A 20,222-nucleotide genomic window follows, 5' to 3' on the forward strand; every position below is an offset into this window, starting at 1 on the left:
GACGGCACTTCTGGACACTGTTAACATAAGGCTTCCTTTTTGCACAGTAAAGTTTTAACTGGCATTTGTGGATGTAACTCTGTATTGTTGTGCTTGACAAAGATTTGCCAAAGTAGTCCAGAGCCTATGTGATCATATCGGCTATAGATAAATGACGGTTCTTGATGTAGTGCTGCCTGAGAGATCAGAGATCACAGGTGTTCAGCTAAGGCTTGTGCCCTTGCCCTTTATGCTCCAAAATTACTCCAGATTCCTTGAATTATTTAATGATATTATGCATCAAAGAGAGTGAAATATCCAAATCCCTCAAAGGCTAGGCCTTTCCTGGATACTGATTTTGTACCAAATCATGATTTACAGTCACCTGTTGACATCACCTGTTCCAAATCACATCATTATTTAGTTGTTTTACCTCATTACTAGACTTAATTGACCTTGTCCCAGCTGTTTTTGGAATGTGTTGCAGGGCTGAAATGCAGGAAAGGATGTATATTAACAAATGAAATTAAGTTGACCAGACAAAACATGAAATATCTTGGGTTCATACTATCTGCAGTGAAGTACAAGTCAAAGTAAATTTAGAAATCACTGCTTTCTTTTTTTTTATTTGCATTTTCCATACCGTCCCAACTTTTTCTGATTTGGGGTTGTAATATCTGAGCAAGTCCCTCCTGTTTATATAGTGCCTGAAAACAAGTGCTGAGTATGTGAGGTTTTCCTTGTACAGGTCCAGCGCCATCTCTGTGGTGAAGATTCTCAGGGTGTTGAGAGTTCTGAGGCCATTAAGGGCCATCAATAGAGCCAAAGGATTAAAGGTATGTACATCTTGAAATAATGATTATTCTATAAAACAGTCTGTTATGCTTTGTATGCAGTCTTTGATGCATGTTTTATCTGGGTTTCATTCAGCCTTTGCTTTGGATATGTAATTAGAAATCTGCTTTCTTTTTGTAGCATGTGGTCCAGTGTGTCTTTGTAGCCATCAAAACCATCGGCAATATCATTCTGGTCACCATGCTCTTAAACTTCATGTTCGCTTGCATTGGAGTCCAACTCTTCAAGGTGAGATGAAAATACAGCCTGTCTTGGCAGCTATTCTCTTGCTTGTATGGAAATTATTTGTGAGTAATTATATGTTTATTTTTTCATTAGGGCAAGTTCTACTCTTGTACAGATCCACTGAAACTGACTGAAGTAGACTGTCAGTGAGTACATTGGTCTATCTTTAAATAATATTAGTTGGCTTTTTTCTTGGTATATCAGATATATTCCATTCAGTTAGCATGATATTGAACGAGTTGACAAGTGCAATATCATGCTAGCTGAATAGAATATATCTGATATACCACGAAAAAAGCCAACTGATATTATTATTATACATACAGATTTGATGAAGCAATTATAGATTTTACAAAAAGTTAAGAACGGGGGTAACTTACCAATATTGAATGCTGATTCTGATCCAAATGAATCCATTGTTCTGTCAATCCAATGTACATTTACAAAATCAAAGTTCTAACAATAAAAATGGTACAAGTCCAAAAACCCCAAACAACAACCCAACTTATATACAAGCTATATACAGGTTGACAGTTCAAGTTCAAAGTCAAAGCCCCTTCCCACCCCATGTGGCGCATAGGTCGGCGCCGATCTCCATTTCCATAGGCCTCGGCCTCTCGCATAGCTAGGGTTACAGTGGGGGACTAGTCCTCTGGTAACCGTGAGAGTTTGACTCCCCACTCACCTCTGTATTGCAGCATGCATTGCCAGACGGTAGTAGGTTCCAATTTTTTTATGGTCTTTGGTATGACTCGACCGTGAATAGAACTCATGATCTCCCGATCAAGAGGCAGACACGCTAACCACTAGGCCAACTCGTGGTCAAAGTTACTTTTTGTTACAAAGTTACAAAGGGCTTTGCTGAGTGAAGTCCACGAGTGAAGTCCTCTTGTAAAAAACTCTGTCACTTTTCCTCACCTCCAAGTAGAACTTTATATTTCCGCTCTTGCAGTTTTTCGATGTCCGTTGGTATGTTTTTTTCTCTTGTAAATATGCGTGAAGAATATCCAGTGAAGTTTTGGTAGCCTTTTGGGTGTTCAGCATGTCTTTCTCTTTAAATCTTCCGCTTTTAATGAAGCAAACCTCGCCACCATGTTTGTGTACAAATTGTCACAGTCACTCACTAGCACGGAAGTTTACATTTCCAACATGTATCTTTTCCAGTTTTTCAATGTCTGTTGGTATGTTTTTCTCTTGTAAATATGCATGAAGAATATCCAGTGAAGTTTTGGTAGCCTTTCGGGTGTTCATCGCATCTCTTGCTTTCAAAATTCTCTCTAAATCTTACGCTTTTAATGAAGCAAACCTCGCAGCCATGTTTGTGTACAAACTGTCAGTCATTCGCTACTGCAGAAGTTTTACGTCTCCGACGTGTCTCTTTTCCAGTTTTTCGATGTCCGTTGGTATGTTTTTCTCTTGTAAATATGCGTGAAGAACATACAGTATAATGAAGTTTTGGTAGCCTTTTGGATGTTCAGTGCGTCTTTCAGTTTATTTATTTAGTGCTTAATCCAAGCACTGAATTAACCCCGTCTTCTCTCTCTCCTGGTTGACAAAGAAATGATTGTGTGCATGCGCAGCAGAAAAGTTTTGTCATTGGATCTTTGCATAAGCTACAAAGTATGATGTCGTGTTGTCTTGACAACCTGCAATATTATAACAATATTGTACGCTTATTCTCCATTGGGGAGAGTGGTGTAATACATGGAGGATAAGCAATATGATGATAATATTGCATGCCATCAATAAACCCACTAGAAGGGAATAGAATACATGTTTTTATTCCGTGGAAAAAGTGGCTCGTATGTATAATAATTCGTGATATTTTATTTATTTGCTATCCAGATTCCTTTTAAGATGTGTATTACTGTAGTTCCTTAAACTTCTAGACATTATAAATAATGTTCTAATGTGCTATTTCTTTCTGTTAATAAGGATTTTCTTTGTTGATATCAGGGGAAATTATGTGCATCATGTGCAGAACACTCTGCACGACATAGAGCTCCATCAGCGGGAGTGGGTCAACAATGACTTTAACTTTGATAATGTACTGAATGCCATGCTCACACTCTACACTGTCTCCACGTTTGAAGGCTGGCCAGAGTGAGTATGGACAAGTCATGGCCTCTTTAGGCAGCAGTTCTATTGTCTGGAAATGTATATTAAACACATCCATTTGCAGTTTTCACTGCTTTTGTATTGATGTTTTAAGGACACCTGATTCCCCCCACCCCACCCTTGTTTCTGTTCCCCAGGTTGCTTTATAGAGCTATAGACTCAGATGCAGAAGACAGGGGCCCGGTTTATAACAACCGTGTGGACATTTCCATCTTCTTCATCATTTACATTATTATCATCGCTTTCTTTATGATGAACATCTTTGTTGGCTTTGTCATTGTCACTTTCCGTGAGCAGGGAGAGCAGGAGTACAAGGACTGTGAGCTGGACAAGAACCAGGTAAGCAGATTATTTTTTATGTTTTGTGGTACACTGAAGCATGATTAAAGGCCTACAATTTGCTTTAAATGAAGTAATGCTTAGTTTTCAGTGTTAAGTAAATACACTTCCCAAAAGGTAAAATGACTGGTGGACACATCTCAAAAATAAAAACAATTTAAAAAAAAACTTGCTAGATAAGAATAAAAAAAATTACGCATACAAAGAGGCTACCCTTCTTTTATGTAAATATAGTCACATACTACATACTCATAATTTCAATACAAGTCTTACAGAAGTCCTCCAACATTGCTTTATAAAAGATGAAGGTCCAATGTAGATACCCTTAAAGGTCATTATGATGATATTAAAATTGCTGTGGTATAAGGATAATAGAATAATTTTGGATGTGTTGTTATTGGAAATTAATCAACTTTGAAGTGGCAATAATAATTCTGCTTCACGTTGCATCACACCACCCCAGTGGTGATTATTTTCCTAAACAGCACACCCCATCATTTTTCTCTTCACTTAAAAAGTAGCTGTTTTAGTCTTAGGTCCTGTAATATATAAGGTTTGTATGATCTTTCCACCATAGCGCCAATGTGTACAGTATGCGCTGAAAGCTCGGCCCCTCCGCTGCTACATCCCTAAGAACCCTTGCCAGTACCAGTTCTGGTATCTGGTGACCTCCTGCTACTTTGAGTACCTTATGTTTTTCCTCATCATTCTCAACACATTATGTCTGGGAATGCAGGTGTGTGCGTTTTTTTTTATATGCATATAAAATGAATCACAATCTTTGGTTGTTGACTATTAAAGTATGTTACTAGTGAATTATTACATTTCTTTATTTCATTTCTCAAGATACTGACATTAATGATCTAAGTGCTTTCTTCGTCTCTTGGAATGCAGCACTGTCATCAGTCAGACCACATAACCAAACTGTCGGACATCCTAAACGTCCTCTTCACAGTTCTTTTTACGATTGAGATGATCGTCAAACTGATTGCTTTCAAAGTAAAGGTAATACAAACTCCTGAACAAAAGAAATGTTAAATATTCCTGGCTAAATTCCTTCCTGAGAGTTTGCTCATATTCTTGGGCACTTTCTGCAGGGTTACTTTGGAGACCCTTGGAACGTGTTTGATTTCCTCATTGTGGTCGGAAGCATCGTGGATGTCGTCCTCAGTCAGGTTGATGTAAGTACAAGGGCAAAAACATCTACAATATCATGTATGTGGGTCAAAATTCTAATGCATATGGCAAAGTATCTACAGGGTCTTCCATGATTATTGGCACCCCTTAAAAAGATTAGTAAAAAGGGTTAGAAAAATCTACCTTTCAGTGAAGTCGCTTCATCTCACACTGAAAAAATGAGAAAAATCCAACCTTTAATTGAAATATATTTATTCAGAGAAAAACAAATCCCTCATCAAGAAATTATTTTCAACAAAAACACTTGCCACTATTATTGGCACCCCTGGAAATTATAGTGAAAACAATGTAACTGAAGCATGTTTCCCATTTAAATTGTACATTTTTGAGTTGATTGGAGTGTGTAGGAACTTTCAAGCTGTAATCCATGACTTCCTGATTAACCGGGGTACAAATATGAGGTCACACAAAGGCCTAATGCCCTTATATCAAAATCACAATCTGGCTTCCTCTGCCAGGAAACTAAAACTGGGTCATCATTGGAGCTTCCAGCACGACAATGATCTGAAGCATATGTCCAAATCAACACAAAAATGGTGAGCTGAGCACAGGATCAAGCTTCTGCCATGGCCATCTCAGTCCCCTGACCTGAACCCCATTGAAAACCTGGTGGCTGAGCTGAAGAGGAGAGGGCCTTGGAACCTGGATGATATGGAGAGATTGTAGAAAGAGGAATGGTCTCAGATGCCCTGCTCTGTATCTCCAACCTTATAAAATGTTATAGGAGAAACTCAGTGCTGTTTTACTGGCAAAGGGAGGTTGTACGAAGTATTAAAGGCAAGGGTGCCAATAATAGTGGCACATGTGTTTTTGGAGAAAATTAAAAAATAATTATTTCTTGATGAGGGATTTGTTTTTCCTCTGAATACATTTATTTCAATTAAAGGTTGGATTTTTTCAGTGTGTGATGAAGCGACTTCAAAAGGTGGATTTTTTTCCTAACAGTTTTTACTAAGCTTTACAAAGGGTGCCAATAATAGTGGAGGGCACTGTAATGGACAAACATCAGCAATGTTTATACCAATTGTTAATTTTATAATTTTACACATTAAAAAAGCCAAAGCAGTCAGTCACATGTGACAACCAGCTTTATCAAGACCAGACTCATCTCTCAGTGATCAGACTTTGCTCATTTAGTTGGTTTATCAGTAGCAGTATGTGTGTCATTTTTTTTTTAAACCTTGCCACCACTAGTTACGCAGTTTAATTCAGCTTTATCTACATCTCTTCACCAAGGACATCCAGAGACTAGAATAGACGCTCTGTTCATTTTGTTTTTGGATTTTACTGCCGGGCGGCACAGTGGTGTAGTGGTTAGCGCTGTCGCCTCACAGCAAGAAGGTCCGGGTTCGAGCCCCGTGGCCGGTGAGGGCCTTTCTGTGCGGAGTTTGCGTGGGTTTCCTCTGGGTGCTCCGGTTTCCCCCACAGTCCAAAGACATGCAGGTTAGGTTAACTGGTGACTCTAAATTGACCGTAGGTGTGAATGTGAGTGTGAATGGTTGTCTGTGTCTATGTGTCAGCCCTGTGATGACCTGGCGACTTGTCCAGGGTGTACCCCGCCTTTCGCCCGTAGTCAGCTGGGATAGGCTCCAGCTTGCCTGCGACCCTGTAGAACAGGATAAAGCGGCTAGAGATGATGAGATGAGATTTTACTGCCAACACTGTGTGGTATAATGTTCTTGATCATTTTCTTACTTTAACCTTTCTGTATCCCATCTTCCCATCTTTATCCCACTTTTATTCCTCTCCAGGCTGCTTTGGAGTCCAGTGGTGGACTGTACTGCCTCTACGGCTGTGCTGTAAATATCAATCTGAGCTGCATGGGCCTTGCTGTGTGAGCTGGTTTACTGACTGTGATACACTCTGACCATTTAACAAAAAACAAAAAAGTATGCACACTTGCAGTGATTAAGCTAATATATTTTTGCAAAGGTAAAAAATGTTCCTAATCTTGGTATAGTCAGAGTAAGCTATAAAGGAAAATGGTTAAATATAATAACCCAGAGAGTTAAAATCATTGTAATAATCTAACCATTTAAAAATACTCTGTCTTACTTGTAGGCAAATTAAGAAATGACTGTTTTATTTGTCCTAGTCTTTGCACATAAAGTGTCTTTTAAAAGGTCAAGGATTATAAAAGTGGTGCGTAACGTAGTAGTGAGGTTAGTTATTCAAACCATTTCATTTGCCTGGTTAATGCTATTAATATGTAGTGTATGTCAACACTGCAGTCTTTATGCAATATGAAAATGTCAATATGTACAATATCTTTTTTATTTTATTTTTTTCAGGAAACAAACCCAATGCAGGCCATTGCTGTGAGTTATTTTAGACACGTTCTCTCATTTTATGTAATTGTACATGTCAGGTTTAAAGTTTCATAAATTCAGGCTTGACTATATTCTACATTTCCACTTCTTCACAGTATGAAGAAAACGCTCGAGTCTCAATCACCTTCTTCCGACTCTTCCGTGTCCTGCGTCTGATAAAGCTACTTAACCGCTCTGAGGGCATTCGCAACCTGCTGTGGACCTTCATTAAGTCCTTCCAGGTCAGAAAGAGAGATTGTGGCAGTGTTACTGGAGACATGATCAGTGATGATTATTATTCAACATAATGGGTTTGCAGTCTTTGATATGTTTTGACTATATAGTGAAGTATATAATCCAGTAGCAATGATTTTCTCCGATTTCATGCCACCTAACAAACAGACCACTCTATATTATATATTACAGTGATATTTGGTTGCCAATTTAATATGTTTCTCAATACTGGGATTTTTTTTAGTGAATTTTCTAATCATGAGTGAATGTTGTTTACATTTCTGACTTAAACTGCTCTTATGAACAGGCTACACAGTAGGCATATATAACTCATCTCATTCTCATCTCATTATCTCTAGCCGCTTTATCCTTCTACAGGGTCGCAGGCAAGCTGGAGCCTATCCCAGCTGACTACGGGCGAAAGGCGGGGTACACCCTGGACAAGTCGCCAGGTCATCACAGGGCTGACACATAGACACAGACAACCATTCACACTCACATTCACACCTACGGTCAATTTAGAGTCACCAGTTAACCTAACCTGCATGTCTTTGGACTGTGGGGGAAACCGGAGCACCCGGAGGAAACCCACACGGACACGGGGAGAACATGCAAACTCCACACAGAAAGGCCCTCGCTGGCCACGGAGCTCGAACCCAGACCTTCTTGCTGTGAGGCGACAGCGCTAACCACTACACCACCGTGCCGCCCCATATATAACTCATTATTGCCATAATGCAGTCATAAAATCTACCTAAGGTTTACTGTTCACATATTCATCAAGCTTGTGAATACCCGGTAGAAAGCAAGTAGTTGACATATTATTAGTGAAGACTAGCATTAATAAGGACTGTAGTGTCAAGATTTAACTTAATTTAACCGTATAAGTCTTTGAAACATTTCCTATGTTTTTTCATTAAAGTTGCCTTGTTATGTCAATTTTTATTTATTTATTCATTCATTCCTTTTAAAGCTATACAGCCTTTCGATTTCATAAAATCGGTGAAATTTAGTTTCCTCTGAAATTTGGTCATTGTGATATATGATTATTTCTACAATATCTAAAAAAAACCCAACAACATGCCATTCTGTGGCTGTGAAGTTATTTAATTTGAGAGGATTACCTAGCAAATAATGTGCATGAAATCGCTCGCTTTGCGCAGTCAAGCAGACAGAGGAAGTCTGTGTGCGCATGCACAGGTTTACCACCTTCTTCTTCTTTTCCCTCTTCTTTTTGGTTTTACGGCAGCTGGCATCCAGTGTTGCATTACTGCCATCTACAGGTTTACCTTTAACCGTGCACTGACAGTTACATCATTCTGTCACTAAACGAACAGCTGATCACACCGAGGTGCTTACTGACTGCCGATATTTATGTTTGGTCCTGAGTTTCCTTTCCTTTGCAACATAATATCTTTTCTTCTCGCATTCCATTACTGTAGTCGGTCTTTCACGTTTCATTCTCGTCCTCCATTTTCCTCTTCTTTTTCAAATTTGTATCCCACAGTGCCTTGCATGAACGGGGAAAGCCCACCATGTGATGCATGACGTAGTATCTTGAATTAGGTCATGGTGAAACAAGAAAAAATAGCAGAGATTTTAGGGCCACGTGGTCCTAAATTCATTAATTGTCCTACTTTAAAAAGCCTAATAAAATTGGAAGTCTGTGATTTGAATTCAGTAGCTTTTGGTCCACCAAACAAAAATAATTGGGTGTCAGGGAAAATTATTTTTATGACGTAAACTTGAAAAATCTGAAAGGCAGTCTACCTTTAAAATCAACTTTGTCTCATCCTTGCTATTGTATGTCTGAATCACCCTGCTCAAAAATTGGGATTTGTAACAGAAAATAATAATTAATCTAAAGTATGATCTGTCTGCTTTTTTTCTCTCCTTCAGGCTTTTCCTCATATAGCTCTTATCATAGTAATGCTTTTCTTTATCTATGCGGTCATAGGGATGCAGGTAAGTTTCTCCGAATTTTCTATGCATACTTCATCACTCAACCTCTACAGTTCTACATCGATTTCATCTTCTTGATCTGCCTGTATCTTTTTCCTCATGTACAGGTATTTGGTAAAATTGCCCAAGTGGACGGCACTGAGATCAACCGTAACAACCACTTCCAGACATTCCCACAAGCCATTCTGATACTGTTCCGGTGGGTCAGATGTCTACTTGACATCACTGTGATCCAGATGTGGAAAAATGATTCAGATGGCAAATTGCTTGGTTCTGTTACAGATGTGTTACGGGAGAGGGTTGGCCAAAAGTCATGCTGGCCTGTATGTCTGGGAAGCTGTGCGATCCGAAATCAGACCATGGCTCGGCTCCTGGAGAACAATACAGTTGTGGAACTAACTTTGCCGTCTTTTACTTTCTGAGTTTCAACATGTTGTGTGCCTTTTTGGTAAGAAAAAAAATGTTGTTTATAGTGTTGGGTATTTTTTAGTTCAGCTGTCAGTAACAGATTTTATATTTTCAGTAAACCTCTGACATGACTGGTGAGCTTAACTTGGTGGATTATTGAACAATAAATTGGTGTCCTCTTCTGTAGATTATCAATTTGTTTGTGGCCATCATTATGGACAACTTTGACTACCTGACCCGTGATTGGTCGATCCTCGGTCCACACCATCTGGATGAGTTCAAGAAGATCTGGGCAGAATATGATCCTGAGGCAACGTGAGTCATCTCACAAATTTAGTTGATCTTTTATATGCATTTTATATTTGGAAAATGTTTATGACTAGAAACAGTTAGGTGTTACTCTCAATTTGAAGGGGACGAATTAAACATCTGGATGTAGTAACTCTTTTACGAAGGATCCAGCCACCACTGGGCTTTGGAAAATTCTGCCCTCACCACTCAGCCTGCAAGGTAAGCCAATTAAAGTTGCAATTGCAAACATAAGCAATGTCTACAGTCTGTTTACAATGATAATTACACTAATGCTATTAGAAGAAAATCCTATGAGCAACTAATCTCCCAAAGACTGAACCTTCTTCTTAATTTTATGTTTCATTTTGTCCCCAGCGATTAATTTCCATGAACATGCCCCTGAACAGTGATGGAACAGTCACCTTCAATGCCACATTGTTTGCTTTAGTCAGAACGGCATTGAAGATTAAAACTGAAGGTATGAAATTCTGGGTGGAAACAGTATTATTGTACAACCCTGATTCCAAAAAAGTTGGGACAAAGTACAAATTGTAAATAAAAACGGAATGCAATAATTTATAAATTTCAGAAACTGATATTGTATTCACAATAGAACATAGACAACATATCAAATGTCGAAAGTGAGACATTTTGAAATTTCATGCCAAATATTGGCTCATTTGAAATTTCATAACAGCAACACATCTCAAAAAGTTGGGACAGGGGCAATAAGAGGCTGGAAAAGTTAAAGGTACAAAAAAGGAACAGCTGGAGAACCAAATTGCAACTCATTAGGTCAATTGGCAATAGGTCATTAACATGACTGGGTATAAAAAGAGCATCTTGGAGTGGCAGCGGCTCTCAGAAGTAAAGCTGGGAAGAGGATCACCAATCCCCCTAATTCTGCGCCGACAAATAGTGGAGCAATATCAGAAAGGAGTTCGACAGTGTAAAATTGCAAAGAGTTTGAACATATCATCAACTACAGTGCATAATATCATCAAAAGATTCAGAGAATCTGGAAGAATCTCTGTGCGTAAGGGTCAAGGCCGGAAAACCATACTGGGTGCCCGTGATCTTTGGGCCCTTAGACAGCACTGCATCACATACAGGCATGCTTCTGTATTGGAAATCACAAAATGGGCTCAGGAATATTTCCAGAGAACATTATCTGTGAACACAATTCACCGTGCCATCCACCGTTGCCAGCTAAAACTCTATAGTTCAAAGAAGAAGCCGTATCTAAACATGATCCAGAAGCGCAGATGTCTTCTCTGGGCCAAGGCTCATTTAAAATGGACTCTGGCAAAGTGGAAAACTGTTCTGTGGTCAGACGAATCAAAATTTGAAGTTCTTTATGGAAATCAGGGACGCCGTGTCATTCGGACTAAAGAGGAGAAGGACGACCCAAGTTGTTATCAGCGCTCAGTTCAGAAGCCTGCATCTCTGATGGTATGGGGTTGCATTAGTGTGTGTGGCATGGGCAGCTTACGCATCTGGAAAGACACCATCAATGCTGAATGGTATATCCAGGTTCTAGAGCAACATATGCTCCCATCCAGATGGCGTCTCTTTCAGGGAAGACCTTGCATTTTCCAACATGACAATGCCAAACCACATACTGCATCAATTACAGCATCATGGCTGCGTAGAAGAAGGGTCCGGGTACTGAACTGGCCAGCCTGCAGTCCAGATCTTTCACCCATAGAAAACATTTGGCGCATCATAAAACGGAAGATACGACAAAAAAGACCTAAGACAGTTGAGCAACTAGAATCCTACATTAGACAAGAATGGGTTAACATTCCTATCCCTAAACTTGAGCAACTTGTCTCCTCAGTCCCCAGACATTTACAGACTGTTGTAAAGAGAAAAGGGGATGTCTCACAGTGGTAAACATGGCCTTGTCCCAACTTTTTTGAGATGTGGTGTTGTCATGAAATTTAAAATCACCTAATTTTTCTCTTTAAATGATACATTTTCTCAGTTTAAACATTTGATATGTCATCTATGTTCTATTCTGAATAAAATATGGAATTTTTAAACTTCCACATCATTGCATTTCATTTTTATTTACAATTTGTACTTTGTCCCAACTTTTTTGGAATCGGGGTTGTACAACCCCAATTCCAAAAACGTTGGGACACTGTGTAAAACATAAATAAAAACAGAATATGAAAATTTGCAAATTATGGAAATCCTATATTTCATTGAAAATAATACAAAGACAACATATCAAGTATTAAAACAGAAATTTTATTGTTTATTGAAAAATATATGCTCATTTTGAATTTGATGTCAGCAACACATTTCAAAAAAGTTGGGACAGGGGCAACAAAAGACTGAAAAAGTTGTGTAATGCTTAAAAACAACCCTAATTTGGTTAATTGGCAACAGGTCAGTAGCATGATTGGGTATAAAAAAGAGCATCCCAGAGAGGCGGAGTCTTTCAGAAGTAAAGATGGGGAGGAGTTCACTGCTCTGTGAAAGACTGCGTGGGCAAACAGTGTAACAATTTAAGAATAACGTTCTCCACTGTAAAATTGCAAAGAATTTGGGGCTCATGTAATCTAGGGTACATAATATCAAAAAATTCAGAGAATCTGCAGAAATCTCTGTATGCAAGAGACAAGGCTGAAAACTGACATTGGATGCCTGCAATCTTCAGGCCCTCAGGTGACACTGCATTGAAAGCAGACACATGTCTGTAGTGGAAATCAGTGTATGGGCTCAGGAACACTTCAGAAAACCATCGTCTGTGAAAACAGTTAATTACTGCATCCACAAATGCAAGTTAAAACCAGATATAAACAATATCCAGAAACACCGCCACATTCTCAGGGCCTGAGCTCTTTTACAATGGACTGAAGCAAAATGGAAAATTGTCCCAAGGTCTGACGAATCAAAATTAGAAGTTCTTTTTATAACTCATGGACACCACGTCCTCTAGGCTAAAGAGGAAAGGGACCATCCGGCTTGTTATCAGTGCACAGTTCAAAAGCCAGCATCTGTGATGGTATGAGGGAGCATTAGTGCACATGACATGGGTAGCTTGTACATCTGGGAGGGCATCATTAATGCTGAATGATATAAACACGTTTCAGAGCAATATGCTGACATCCAGACAAAATCTTTTTCAGGGAAGGCCTTCCTTCTTTCAGCAAGACAATGCTAAACTGCTTTCTGCGCATATTAAAACTGCATGGCTCCATAGTAAAAGAGTCCAGGTGTTAAACTGGCCTGCCTGCAGTCTAGACCTGTCTCCCATTTAAAACATTTGGCGCATTATGAAGCGCAAAATACTACAAAGGAGACCCCGAACTGTTGAGCAACTGAAACTATATATTGGGCAAGAATGGGGCAACATTCCTCTTTCAAAACTACAGCAATTGGTCTCTCTAGTTCCCAAAAGTTTACAGAGTGTTGTTAAAAGTAGAGATGATGCAACACAGTGGTAAACATGCCCCTGTCCCAACTTTTTTGAAATGTATTGCTGACATCAAATTAAAAATGAGCATATATTTTTAAAAAGCAATAAAATTTCTCAGTTTCAATGTTTGATATGTTTTCTTTGTACTATTTTCAATGAAATATAGAGTTTCCATGATTTGCAAATTATTGCATTCTGTTTTTATTTACAGTTTACACAGCGTCTCAACTTTTTTAGAATTGGGGTTGTAATATAACTAATACATTTTGATAAGAACTGTCTTATAGACTCCTATGTCTTGTGGCTCTCAGGCAACTTTGAGCAGGCTAATGAAGAATTGAGAGCCATTATTAAAAGTATCTGGAAACGGATCAGTATGAAGCTCTTGGACCAGGTCCTTCCACCTATTGGAGGTAAAGAATACCTGTATAAACATTGTGTGTTCTAGGTTTAAATCCTATTATACCACATCTGCATGGTGTGGCTCTGATGATGATTCCCACCTGCTCCCTCCATGCACATACACACACACTGAAGTCCACATTTAACCCCCTGACCACTAACATTCACAGTTCAAAGGCTTGTGCATTGAATGCCTGCTAATAATAAAAATCATAGCAATATCAAACACAGTGGGTAATAATCATAGTAGCTGCTTTAACTTTAACTACATCTTGAAATGGGGCGGCACGGTGGTGTAGTGGTTAGCACTGTCGCCTCACAGCAAGAAGGTCCTGGGTTCAAGCCCAGCGGCTGACGAGGGCCTTTCTGTGTGGAGTTTGCGTGCTCTCCCCGTGTCTGCGTGGGTTTCCTCCGGGTGCTCCGGTTTCCCTCACAGTCCAAAGGCATGCAGGTTAGGTTAATTGGTGGCTCTAAATTAATCGTAGGTGTGAATGTGAGTGTGAATGGTTGTTTGGCTCTGTGTCAGCCCTGCGATGATCTGGCGACTTGTCCAGGGTGTACCCCGCCTCTCGCCCATAGTTAGCTGGGATAGGCTCCAGCTTGCCTGCGACCCTGTAGGACAGGATAAGCAGCTACAGATAATGGATGGATGGATACATCTTGAAATTAAGTAGCTTACTTTTGCATTTACCAGCATCCAGCTTATATTTGAGTAGTTAGACTTTCACTAAAGTAGCATTTCCTACTTCATGCACCTGTATCAATATCACACTTCAGACTGAATTATCCAGGCATGCCAAAGCTTTTCATGTCTGAATACCATCATTTGATTAATTATCTATCTAGCTTCATTTTCTTATGGTGATGTTTCGTAGCCCAAAAGAGGAAGGTTAGGTGAACTCAGAGAAATAGGAGGGAGATTCTAATACTGTGGTAACTCCTGACTCGCTCGCCAAATTTGTTAGCCTGAAAGCTAGATTCTGTGTTTAAAACTATGAAAACCATTGCTCACTAGCTATCTTCAGACACACAACAAACATGTCGCAAATTTAATTCTATACACATATCACATATCCTCTGCTGTTAGAGTGATATATACAAGCTTATCATCTAATCTTAAAGCTATACAGCCTTTCAATTTCATGAAATCTGTGAAATTTAGTTCCCTCTGAAATTTGGTTTTATGAAACATTAAAAAAAAAATTTATTTCTCCAATATCTCAAAAGGCCATTCTGTGGCTGGGAAGTTATTTAATTTAAGGGGATTCCCTCACAAATAATGCTCATGAAATCACTCGCTTCATGCAGTCAAGCAGACAGAGGAAGTCCAGTGTGCGCATGCGCAGGTTTACTTCTTTTCCTTCTTCTTTTGGGTTTTACTGCAGCTGGCATCCAGTGTTGCATTACTGCCATCTACAGGTTTACCTTTGACCGTACACTGACAGTTATATCATTCTGTCGCTAAATGAACAGCTGATCACACCAAGGTGCTCGCTGACCCACCGATATTTATTAGTTTGGTCCTGCGTTTCCTTTCCTTCGCAACATAACGTCTTTTCTTCTTGCTTTCCATTACTGTAGTCGGTCTTTCACATTTGATTCACATACTCACGTCCTCCATTGTTCTCTCCTTTTTCAAATTTGTAACCCACAATGCCTTGTGTGAACGGGAAAAGCCCACCATGTGATGCATGACGTAGTATCTTGAACTGAGTCATGGTAAAGCAAGAAAAAATAGCAGAGAATTTATGGCCACATGGCTTTAAATTCATTAATAGTTCTATTTTTTTTTTTTAAAACCTAATAAAATTGGAAATCTGTGATTTGAATTCAGTAGCTTTCAGTCCACTAAACAAAAATAATTGGGTGTCGGGGAAAATTTATTTTTATGACCTACACTTGAAAAATCTGAAAGGCAGTCTACCTTTAATCTGTATGAAATTTTCAGTTACCAATTGTAATGTTATCAAGCTCCTTTTCTGTAATCTATTACAGAAATCTATCTAATCTATTCTACTTCATCTGTTTAGCTCTGTCCTGATTCTATTATATTCTATACTATATTATATTCTGTATTCTATTCTATTTATTATATTTCTATTTATATTATATCTGTCTTTGTGGGTGGCACGGTGGTGTAGTGGTTAGCACTGTCGCCTCACAGCAAGAAGGTTCTGGTTTCGAGCCCAGTGACCGATAGGAACCTTACTGTATGGAGTTTGCTTGTTCTCCCTGTCTCTTGTAGGTTTCCTCCGGGTGCTCCGGTTTCCCCCACAGTCCAAAGACATGCAGTTAGGTTAACTGGCTACTCTAAATTGCCCATAGGTATGAATGTGTGCACGAGTGTGCAGAAAGAAACTGGCCACCCTACTGCTGCAATTCTGGCCAAGTCAGCCAAGCATGGTTCGCCTCAAGCCCGAACTGGATTCATCGGTGATGACAATCAGATCAGTCTTCATTCTTTTTTTTCTTTTTTTTTAACTTCACCTACATTTATCTATATTTTATTCTGTACTTGAACTGTTGCAACACCTGAATTTCCCCTCATGGGGCTCAATAAAGGAATATCTTATCTTAATCTCAGGTGCTAATCTGTTAGGATTAGAAATGTGAGCTTCTGGATTTTGATTTTTATATAAATTACAAGGGTGGTATTTGTTTTTGTTTCATTTCATTTTGTTGTATTTCATTTTACTTTATTCCAAGATTCACATTTTATTTTAAAATCCTAAACTCGCACAGCTGCAGCAGTAGCATGTGTTCACACTCAAGCTTGTGCTCATTGATGCTCAGGGTGAGTGAGGTGGGTGGGGCTGTATGATTTTTTTTTTCCATTTTCGGTGACATTTGCACAGTTTGCTGTTTCCAAATCCATCCATTATCCGTCACCGCTTATCCTGTTCTACAGGGTCGCAGGCAAGCTGGAGCCTATCCCAGCTGACTATGGGTGAGAGGCGGGGTACACCCTGGACAAGTCGCCAGGTCATCACAGGGCTGACACATAGAGAGACACAACCATTCACATTCACACCTACGGTCAATTTAGAGCCACCAATTAGCCTAACCTGCATGTCTTTGGACTGTGGGGGAAACCAGAGCACCCGGAGGAAACCCACACAGACACGGGGAGAACATGCAAACTCCACACAGAAAGGCCCTCACCGGCCACTGGGCTCGAACCCAGGACCTTCTTGCTGTGAGGCGACAGTGCTAGTGGTTACACCACCGTGCCGCCCCATTTCCAAATCCAGTGTTTGCAAAAACAATTAGCCTGTGTGAAAATCTTGTGACAGAACTATGTTAATACGTATCCTTGCACATATTTAAGTGGGTATATGCAAATTCTGGTGCTTTCTTAAGTTGGTATATGGCATAGACCTGTGTATTACATAGACTCCACCACTGCTCTGATAGGAGTTCTTGCTGTAATTAACATGGTATCATTTCTATAGTAACAGCTCATTCACAGGGACTTGTATTGTATGATGCATTATGTAATAGTCTGTAAATGTTCTGCTATATACGGTATGGTGGTGTAGTGGTTAGCACTGTCGCCTCACAGCGAGAAGGTCCTGGGTTCAAGTCCAGCGGCCGACGAGGGCCTTTCTGTGTGGAGTTTGCATGTTCTCCCCGTGTCCGCGTGGGTTTCCTCTGGGTGCTCCGGTTTCCCTCACAGTCCAAAGGCATGCAGGTTAGGTTAACTGGTGGCTCTAAATTAACCATAGGTGTGAATGGTTGTGTGTCTCTATGTGTCAGCCCTGCGATGATCTGGCAACTTGTCCAGGGTGTACCCTGCCTCTTGCCCATAGTCAGCTGGGATTGGCTCCAGCTTGCCTGCACAGGATAAGCAGTTATGGATGGATGTTCTGCCATGGGAAAGTCTGCAGGACAGAGGTCTTTGCGCTCTGTTTTTAAGCTGCATTATTTTTGTTCTCTTGCTTAAAACAAAGAAAAAAAAAGAGACACTGGTGAAGGAACAACAGTTTATAGCTGCTCTACCATAAGTGTTAATTGGAACTAACTTTCACAATACTAACTATAAGCTGGTAGACAGTCCAAACATGTCATTAAATAAATAAATAAAAATTTTAAATTAAAAATTGTTAGCATTGGTAAATTGCTGTGGTATAAGGAACAAAATATTTTGCTGCTAAAAAAAAATAAACTTTGGGATGGTAACAGCCCTCACTCCATGATTGATTATCTTCTTATAACAGCATGCCCTGAAGTGTTTGTTTACTTAGTTTGCACTTTAATTAATATTAAGCTTTACTATGAATATTTCTATTCGCTACTACTATTGTTTTATTGATTTCATTTGGCAGTGGAATTAGTGATTACGCAGAATTAAAAATATATGCAGGTTTCTTGCCTCTGATTAATATACGATGCGATGTGATTGGTTACAGAGGATGAGGTCACTGTTGGGAAGTTCTATGCCACCTTTCTGATTCAGGAATACTTCCGTAAGTTTATACAGCGTCAGGAAGAGTACTATGGTTACCGGCCTACCAAAAAAAGAGCAGCTGAGATTCAGGTACATCATGCTTTGATACTGTCATGTTATAGTGGGTTAAGAAATGACAACAGTTATCCCATGTGTTATTATTTTGACTAATATTTGTAAATAATATCATTATAGTTTTGGTTATCACTTAACCCCAACCTGGGCAGCATGGTGGTGTAGTGGTTAGTGCCGTCGCCTCACAGCAAGAAGGTCCAGGTTCGAGCCCTGGGGCCGGCGAGGGCCTTTCTGTGTGGAGTTTGCATGTTGTCCGCGTGGGTTTCCTCCGGGTGCTCCGGTGTCCCCCACAGTCCAAAGACAACTGGTGACTCTAAATTGACCGTAGGTGTGAATGTGAGTGTGAATGGTTGTCTGTGTCTATGAGTCAGCCCTGTGATGACCTGGCGACTTGTCCAGGGTGTCTTTTGCCTGTAATCAGCTGGGATAGGCTCCAGCTTGCCTGCGACCCTGTAGAACAGGATAAAGCGGCTAGAGATAATGAGATGAGATAATGAGACTTGACCCCAACCTAATTTATTCTACTTCTTGTTATTCATGCGCAGTAGTGCACTTGACACTATCCCTTACTTCTTTCAGCTCATCCTGGCACTTTACCATCACTTATATTATTTAACACACGATCCTTTCTTGTTCAGGCGGGTCTGCGCAGCATTGAGGAGGAGGCTGCCCCCGAGCTCCACAGGGCCATCTCTGGAGACCTTATTGCTGAGGATGAGATGGAACGAGCCATGGCAGGAGGAGAAGAGGGCATCTACAGGGTAACAAGCACAAGTTTGTCTGATTAAACAATGTGACCATTGCATTATAACAGCAATTTTCAGTAGATCTAATGAGCATTGGACTACCTGTAAACCTCTGAGAACTTGGTTTCTTTGCTGGGAAAAAAAAGCACACAAAGAAAACACACAAATATTTATTCCAGGCTTTAACATAGATTCAAAGATGCATTACATTACATGGCATTTAACAGACTCTTTTATCCAGAGCAATGTACAATGAGTGCAAAAGTCAGGTAAATGAAGTGCTGAACTTCTAGACAAGAAAGTTCTAGTGCCAACTGAACAAGTGACAACAATACCTAGTGTAATATTCTGTTGAAGTACCAATACTCAAACAGCCAAGGAAACAAACCAACCATATAAAGTACAACTAAAGAGACAACTCAAACAGCTAAACCCAGGCTAGACAGTACACAGCATGGGTTGGTCTAGACCGATACACAGTTACACAGTGGGCAGGGAAGCAGGGGAAAGGTGCAGCCTGAAGAAGTGAGTCTTCAGTCTGCGTTTGAAGGTGGTCAGGGAGTCGGCAGTTCTGACCTCAATGGGAAGGTAATTCCACCAACAAGGAACCAGGACATACAGCAGTCTTGAGCGGGCTGGGCAGGAATGAAGAGGAAGAGGGGCCAGGTGACTAGTAGTAGCGGAGCGTAGGGATCTGGCTGGTGTGTAGGGGCGGATCAGACTCTGGAGGCATCCCGGCCCCTAACCCCTTGAGAGCCTGGTAAGCTAGCACCAATGTCTTAAATTTGACACGAGCTACGATAGGAAGCCAGTGCAGGTCAGCAAGCAGAGAGGTGTCATGGGAAGAATGAGGGAGGTTGTAGACCAAGCGAGCTGCAGCATTCTGGATGAGCTGCAGGGGTCTGATGGCAGAAGTTTTATGTGTCACCAGCACATTAATACCTGGTACAAAGGTGCAGCAAAATGAGATGCGACATCTCTGAAGACTGTGCTTAATAACAATAAATAGACTATACAGACAATATACTGTACAATAGGTATAAGGTAAGTGGCAAGTTGACCCGTGCAAGAGCATACAAATAATGTATGAAAAGGTGTAATATATATATAATATTTATTTGTTTGCACAAATAAAAGATTTTATTCATTCATTTAGGCATCTTCAGTCACCACTTTATCTTGGTTAGGACTGTGGTGGATCCAGA

General features: G+C 40.0%; 1 protein-coding gene across 2 annotated transcripts in view; it reads left to right on the top strand.

The window, feature by feature from the left end:
- cacna1sb (calcium channel, voltage-dependent, L type, alpha 1S subunit, b) overlaps window positions 1–20,222 on the top strand; it is a 64,803-nt gene that overhangs the window by 29,218 nt on the left and 15,363 nt on the right. For both annotated transcript variants that reach the window (XM_060932064.1, XM_060932065.1), the window contains 20 exons: window positions 728–815; window positions 955–1,062; window positions 1,153–1,205; window positions 3,016–3,162; window positions 3,315–3,516; window positions 4,094–4,252; window positions 4,411–4,521; window positions 4,614–4,697; window positions 6,465–6,512; window positions 7,005–7,031; window positions 7,139–7,264; window positions 9,156–9,221; window positions 9,326–9,417; window positions 9,501–9,666; window positions 9,814–9,941; window positions 10,040–10,136; window positions 10,293–10,395; window positions 13,659–13,760; window positions 18,159–18,286; window positions 18,910–19,032. In XM_060932064.1, the coding sequence (XP_060788047.1) occupies window positions 728–815; window positions 955–1,062; window positions 1,153–1,205; window positions 3,016–3,162; window positions 3,315–3,516; window positions 4,094–4,252; window positions 4,411–4,521; window positions 4,614–4,697; window positions 6,465–6,512; window positions 7,005–7,031; window positions 7,139–7,264; window positions 9,156–9,221; window positions 9,326–9,417; window positions 9,501–9,666; window positions 9,814–9,941; window positions 10,040–10,136; window positions 10,293–10,395; window positions 13,659–13,760; window positions 18,159–18,286; window positions 18,910–19,032 (2,158 nt within the window). The remainder of the gene's footprint in view (window positions 1–727; window positions 816–954; window positions 1,063–1,152; window positions 1,206–3,015; window positions 3,163–3,314; window positions 3,517–4,093; window positions 4,253–4,410; window positions 4,522–4,613; window positions 4,698–6,464; window positions 6,513–7,004; window positions 7,032–7,138; window positions 7,265–9,155; window positions 9,222–9,325; window positions 9,418–9,500; window positions 9,667–9,813; window positions 9,942–10,039; window positions 10,137–10,292; window positions 10,396–13,658; window positions 13,761–18,158; window positions 18,287–18,909; window positions 19,033–20,222) is intronic.

This window comes from Neoarius graeffei, chromosome 10 (genome assembly GCF_027579695.1).
Source record: "Neoarius graeffei isolate fNeoGra1 chromosome 10, fNeoGra1.pri, whole genome shotgun sequence".
Taxonomy (NCBI): domain Eukaryota; kingdom Metazoa; phylum Chordata; class Actinopteri; order Siluriformes; family Ariidae; genus Neoarius; species Neoarius graeffei.